This window comes from Microcebus murinus, chromosome 15, assembly GCF_040939455.1.
Source record: "Microcebus murinus isolate Inina chromosome 15, M.murinus_Inina_mat1.0, whole genome shotgun sequence".
NCBI lineage: Eukaryota > Metazoa > Chordata > Mammalia > Primates > Cheirogaleidae > Microcebus > Microcebus murinus.
The window spans coordinates 7,267,885-7,273,884 of NC_134118.1; the positions used below are offsets into that span (position 1 = coordinate 7,267,885).

At 55.1% G+C, this 6,000-nt stretch overlaps 1 protein-coding gene across 4 annotated transcripts in view; it reads left to right on the forward strand.

Annotated features, from left to right (window-relative positions):
- Nucleotides 1-5,297, forward strand: part of RREB1 (ras responsive element binding protein 1) — a 132,637-nt gene extending 127,340 nt beyond the window's left edge. For 3 of the 4 annotated variants that reach the window (XM_012737731.3, XM_012737730.3, XM_012737734.3), the window contains exons 12-13: nucleotides 2,730-3,536; nucleotides 4,739-5,297. In XM_012737731.3, the coding sequence (XP_012593185.1) occupies nucleotides 2,730-3,536; nucleotides 4,739-5,193 (1,262 nt within the window). In that variant the 3' untranslated portion in view covers nucleotides 5,194-5,297. The remainder of the gene's footprint in view (nucleotides 1-2,729; nucleotides 3,537-4,738) is intronic. The other variant, XM_076010454.1, reaches the window with a different exon arrangement.
- Nucleotides 5,298-6,000: the final 703 nt, after the last annotated feature.

Genomic DNA, 6,000 nt, shown 5'->3' on the forward strand with positions numbered 1-6,000 from the left:
GGTGGCTCACGCCTGTAATCCTAACACTCTGGGAGGCCAAGGCAGGCAGATCATTTGAGCTCAGGAGTTCGAGACCAACCTGAGCAAGAGTGAGACCCTGTCTCTACTAAAAAATAGAAAGAAATTTGGCTGGGCAACTAAAAATATAAAAAACTAGCTGGGCGTAGTGGTGCACGCCTGTAGTCCCAGCTACTCGGGAGACTGAGACAGGAGTATCTCTTGAGCCCAAGAGTTTGACATTGCTGTGAGCTAAGCTAATGTCACGACACTCTACCAGGTAACAGAGCAAGACTGTCTCAAAAAAATAAAAATCAATTGGAGTTTTTTGGAACCTGAAAGGCACGGGCTACCCTGCTAAAACACTCCCCCTAGTGGAACCTTGGTAGGATACAACCAAGCCTCCTTTGTCCAAAGAGAAGTGGGTTGGCCTTTGTTGTACTTGGGTGAATACTCCATTATCCCCACAAAGGAAGGGCCCAAGAGCAGGAACAGTTTGATTAGTATATTTACTTGGATTTGGTTTTAGAATTCATTTTGATTTTTTTCAAGGTTTATCATTCTAAATATGTTCTGTACAGTTAAAATAATCCATGTTCTTTGCTGAGAAAAACAAATTAATGGAAACAGCATAAGATGTTCTGAGACAAAAAGAAAGTTACCAGAGATTAAACCCTTTTTAAAAAAATTGCCACAAAATCTACAAATAGATCGAGCATTTTTTATTTTTATTGTAAAGTTTATATCAAAATCCATTCTATAGATGCTCTGTATTGAAATGATTCAAGAAAACAAACATTTAGTTTTTCCTCAGAATGTGGCCTAGACATTGGTCTTCATATATCAGGATTCATAATCTTTAAACTTCCAGATAATTTTCAAAAATCATTTCTTGTCAAAAATTTTATATTCACACCATAGTTATGTTTCCTTCTGAAACTTTTTTTTTTTTTTTTTTTTTTTTGAGACAGAGTCTCGCTTTGTTGCCTAGGCTAGAGTGAGTGCCATGGCGTCAGCCTAGCTCACAGCAACCTCAAACTCCTGGCTCAAGCAATCCTTCTGCCTCAGCCTCCCGAGTAGCTGGGACTACAGGCATGCGCCACCATGCCCGGCTAATTTTATATATATATATATATATTAGCCAATTAATTTCTTTCTATTTATAGTAGAGACGAGGTCTCGCTCTTGCTCAGGCTGGTTTCGAACTCCTGACCTCGAGCAATCCGCCCGCCTCGGCCTCCCAGAGAGCTAGGATTACAGGCGTGAGCCACCACGCCCTGCTTGAAACTTCTTTTGATACCCAAACCGTGGCTGCCAAAGGGTGCGGTCAGAATAAAACTAATGAATGAAATGAGTGGAAGTTGTGCAGACGGTTGTAGGTAAGCCAAAAGCCCCAGGCAGGGTAGGTGCTATCTCTTTACACCACGGGAGGAGGCAGGACCAGCTTCTCACCCCAGCCCCCATGGCCACCTTGATGGCAAATAATTGTGAATGGGTCATTAAAGAGGAATACTAGATGAGAATTGACATTGTGCTGTGTCTGGTCACATCAAGTGCGAGTCCAGGATAGGTGCATGAGTCGGCTGGCTCAAGCGCTGTACTCAGATCTAGCATGTGGAGGAAGGTGCATCTAATACGTGTACTATAAAAAAAAGGAATTCCATCTGCCTGATTATCCAAGGAACTCCTGAACCCCTGCAGTAGTAAATTAGCCACTGTACCTACAGCTAAATAGCAGGTCCTAGCCAACTTGGGATTCACTGTTACAGCACATTAAAAGAATAAGTCATTAAGTCCTAGTTCAACCTGAACAAAGAGAAGGTGAGGCAGTGCTTTTGACACTGTTTGGTGTCATTAATGTTGCCACAGTGCCCTCCCTTAAGAGGGTCTTTGAAAACTGGTGGACTTGCTACATGCAGTTTTGCTGTGGGCAGTGGACAGATAAGAACAAATCGAGGCAGGAAATCAGGGTCTACGAGAGCCTGCAACCCAAAATTGCTCCTCTCCAAACCACACACAGCCCCTCATGTCAGCTCCCTCCTGTGCGCTCTTGCTGAGCCTGGCATACGGAGCCCCTCCCTTTGTGATGTTCCCACCACCCATGGGGCTGACAGCAGCCAGAAACCTTCAGGTGTGCATGCGCCTCCTGTAGCCTCTGAACTCTTTACCTGGAAGCGAGCTGTCAGGCAAGAACACATGTACCATGTGGATACACAGAATGCAGGCTGGGGGCCATGTCCTAGGACACTCTTGAGAGACCATGCTTTGGGGGATTCTGGGGTGGTCCTGTGAATGTTGCATGTTTGTATAATCTCTTTGCACTGGAAAAATAACTTGCAACTTGGCTTCCTCAACCTCCCTAGTGCTGCGAGTCTCTGGAATGCACCCTCTCCTACTCGCAGCCCCTGTCTGCGCTGCCTGAGTCGCTCACACCTTCCTGCGGGGCGGGGGCAGCTGAGCGTCCCTGTGTGTGGCAGGGGAGGTCCAGCCAGCCCTGGGAACCCACATGCGGGGATGTGGAGGCTGTTTTTGCCTCTCTGAAGTCCCCAGGTTCATCTCGGTCCTCAGGGATGGATGTAAGGGGTGTTGAGAATGTGGGGGGAAAGAAGTCCTTACTGGGTCAGGGGTGGGGGATGCGGGGTGGGTCTAGGTGAGTCCCTCTGGCATCCTTGGAAGGGGTGTCCTTGGTGGCACCCCTCTGAACTCCCCCCGTGCTGTGCTTGCCCACACAGATAGCCAGTCAGACGCTGAGCCACCGGCCACGGCAGGTGAAGTGCTGGATCTCACCTCCAGGGACAAGGAGCAGCCGCCATCCCAGCAGGGAGCCGCTGAGCTGGGCCAAGGCTCAGGGGACCCCCCGGCGGAGGAAGCCGAGGAGGGATGGGGCTCCCCTGTGTGTGGGGAAGAGAAGGGGGCCCGGGAGAACCAGCAGGGAGAGCCAGAGGAGGAGCGCGGCTCGGAGGAGAGAGCCGGGGACGCGGAGGAGGACACGGCCAGCAACAAGAGCCTGGACCTGGACCTCGCCAGCAAGCTCATGGACTTCAAGCTGGCCGAGGGCGCGGCGGGCGCTGTGGGCGGCGGCTCTGCCCCGCAGGACCAGAAGCACGCCTGCGACACCTGCGGGAAGAGCTTCAGGTTCCTGGGCACCCTGAGCCGCCACAGGAAGGCGCACGGCCGCCAGGAGCCGCGGGAGGAGAAGGGTGTGGCGCCTGCGGAAGGCGAGGCGGGCGAGGCCGAGGGGCCAGCGCCCAGCCCTGAGCCCGAGCCCGCGGAGCCCGAGGCGATGGCGCCGGAGCCCGCCCTGGGCGCGGAGGAGGCCTCGGCGGAGAAGCAGGCGGAGGAGGCCGAGGGCCCTTCCGACGGGGAGGGCGCGGCTGAGAAGAGGTCCTCGGAGAAGAGTGACGATGACAAGAAGCCAAAGACAGACTCCCCTAAAAGCATGGCCAGCAAGGCAGACAAGAGGAAGAAAGTCTGCAGCGTGTGCAACAAGCGGTTCTGGTCGCTGCAGGACCTGACCCGGCACATGCGCTCCCACACAGGTAGGCGGGAGGACGGTTGGGCCCGCCCGCTGCGGAAACGCTGTGGGCGGCGGCCTCAGCCTTCACTGAGGTTGCTGGGGTGCCCTCTGAAGAGGGCCCGGGTAAACCGGGAGTTTAAGGAATTGTCCTCTTAGACCTTGAAAATGGTGTAGGCCTCCTGTAGCCAGGCAGCAGAGTGGGCCCTCAGCAGTGGTGCTTTCGAGAGCATTAGGACCAGTCCCTTAGTCCTCCGAGCCTCAGTCTTCCCATCTGTAGAATGGGGTGGTGGCTGCCCTGTCTCGGCAGGTATCTAGAAGGAGGTGAATGCTAGGCACATGGGGCCACGTAGTCTCATCAGGTCTAGTCCTGTGGCAGGAAAGACACCTACTGCCCCAGGCCCCTATGGGGAAGGCGCTGTGTCATCCATTAGGGTCGGGTGGTCTTTCCTTTCTTGGTGCACAGCAGCCGGGCCGAGGTGACTGGCTCCTCTGCTGCTGCCGCACCAGCATGACAGGGCTCTCACTCCTCTTGGAGCTCACTCCCTACCGCAGAGTGCAGGCCGCAGGGGCCTTTGTTTAGGCAGAAAAAAAGGAGACCTGGATATACTCACGGAGCCAAAAGATAGAAACATCCTTCCTCCCTCCTCAGTAAGCCCCAGGCCTGGTCTTGTCTCCGCTTCCCTCCCCTTCAAGTCCAGCCTATGGCAGGTGTGCGGCCCCACACCAGCCCCTTGCTCAGCGGTAGAAGGCTGCACGCTTGGCTCAGGCATTCCTGGGCCCAACAGGTGACAGTCCAGCCGCTCCTGCTGGCTGGGTGTGTGAGCCGTCAGAGAAGCGCGGGGCGCTCCATGCCAGGCGCAGAGAGCATTCCTGCCCTCGATGTGGCGGGGGCCGCTGCCCTGCAGAGGCCCGGGAGACCCTCCTCCTGCCTGGCGTGTCCCACCCCTGCACTCTTTCCCGGACTTGGTCGGGGCAGTCTGCGTGCCGCCGAGGCCTCTGCTTCCGGGGTTCTGGTTTCCTGGGTGAGTCCGTAGAACACTCCTGTGGAGAGAGGAGCAGGAGAGAAGCGTGGCCCTGTACGTGTCCCCTTCGGCTCGCCAGAGCGGCTGAAGAAGAGCGCTCTCACTGGGCAGGAGAGGGCCTCGTCCCCACCTCGCCCCGCCGGGGAGATGGGCGCTGGGGCCTCAGCTTAACGACGCACCATCTCTTTCTCCTGTCCTCCAGGGGAAAGGCCGTACAAGTGTCAGACCTGCGAGCGAACCTTCACCCTGAAGCACAGCCTGGTTCGCCACCAGCGGATCCACCAGAAAGCCAGGCACGCCAAACACCACGGGAAGGACAGCGACAAGGACGAGCGGGGCGAGGAGGACAGCGAGAACGAGTCCACCCACAGCGGCAACAACCCCGTTTCTGAGAACGAGGCGGAGGCGGCTCCCAGCACCAGCAACCACATGGCCGTCACCCGGAGCCGGAAGGAGAGCGTGGCCCCCGCGGCCAAGGATTGCAGCCGCAGGGAGGAGAAGGCCTCGGCGGGGCGGGCGGCCGAGCCTGGCCGCGGTGACCCCGACGCGGACAGCCCCGCCGCCCTGGGGCAGGACCTGCTGGAGCCGCGCGGCAGGAGGCCTGCGCAGCCGGCCCTGGCCGGGGACGGGGCCTCGCAGCTCCTGGGGATGGAGTGACGGCCTGCCCGTCCCTCAGCACACAGACGAAAGCCAGCAGAGCACGGCGTCCAAATCTGTACTCACGAGGTTTCCTCGCGCCCCGGCTGTCGGGGAGCGAGCAGAGACGCGACGGGCCGCCCACCCAGTGCCATAGCTCACGGCGAGCGGCCGCCGCCCAGTGCCTTAGCTACTCACCGGATCCTGCGCCCGCCGCGGGCGCCACTTTTCCAAAATGACTTCTTTAAAAAAGGAAACAAATATTGTAATGAATTGTCTGGAGAGGACCTCTTCATTTGAGCATTAACGTTACCCTTTGTGTTGTGTGTGAGCTTGTCCTTGTGAACCTGTGACAGTACTGTCCGCTCTGTGAGCTGGAAACAAGAACAACCACACCCTCGGGTACCATCGCCAATAACTGGAAGAAAATGATGTGAATTTCACGAGTGGCCCAAGGAGAGGGGGATAAGATGATAGCTTCTCACAGACCTTTTTTTCCTGTTTGCTACTTTGGGGAGCTGTCCTCGGGTCCTTGGTATTGCAGGATGTGGTTGATGAAGGTTTCCAATATGGTTTCAAGCCAAACCCAGGAAAGATTCTAGCTTCAACCTCATGTGTGTTTCTATTCTCTCAGCGTTAGACATGGTCACTGTTCAAGTTTCAAGGCATTTGTTCTTAATTTACAGAGAAGAGTTTAACCCCCTCCCCCAAGCAACTTGACTCTGGAAAACATGTATGGATGGCATATATTTGATTTTCCCTGTCTCCCCTTTCGGTATATGTATTATTAATGTTATTATTAATATTATTTTAGTTAATCAGTTTCCT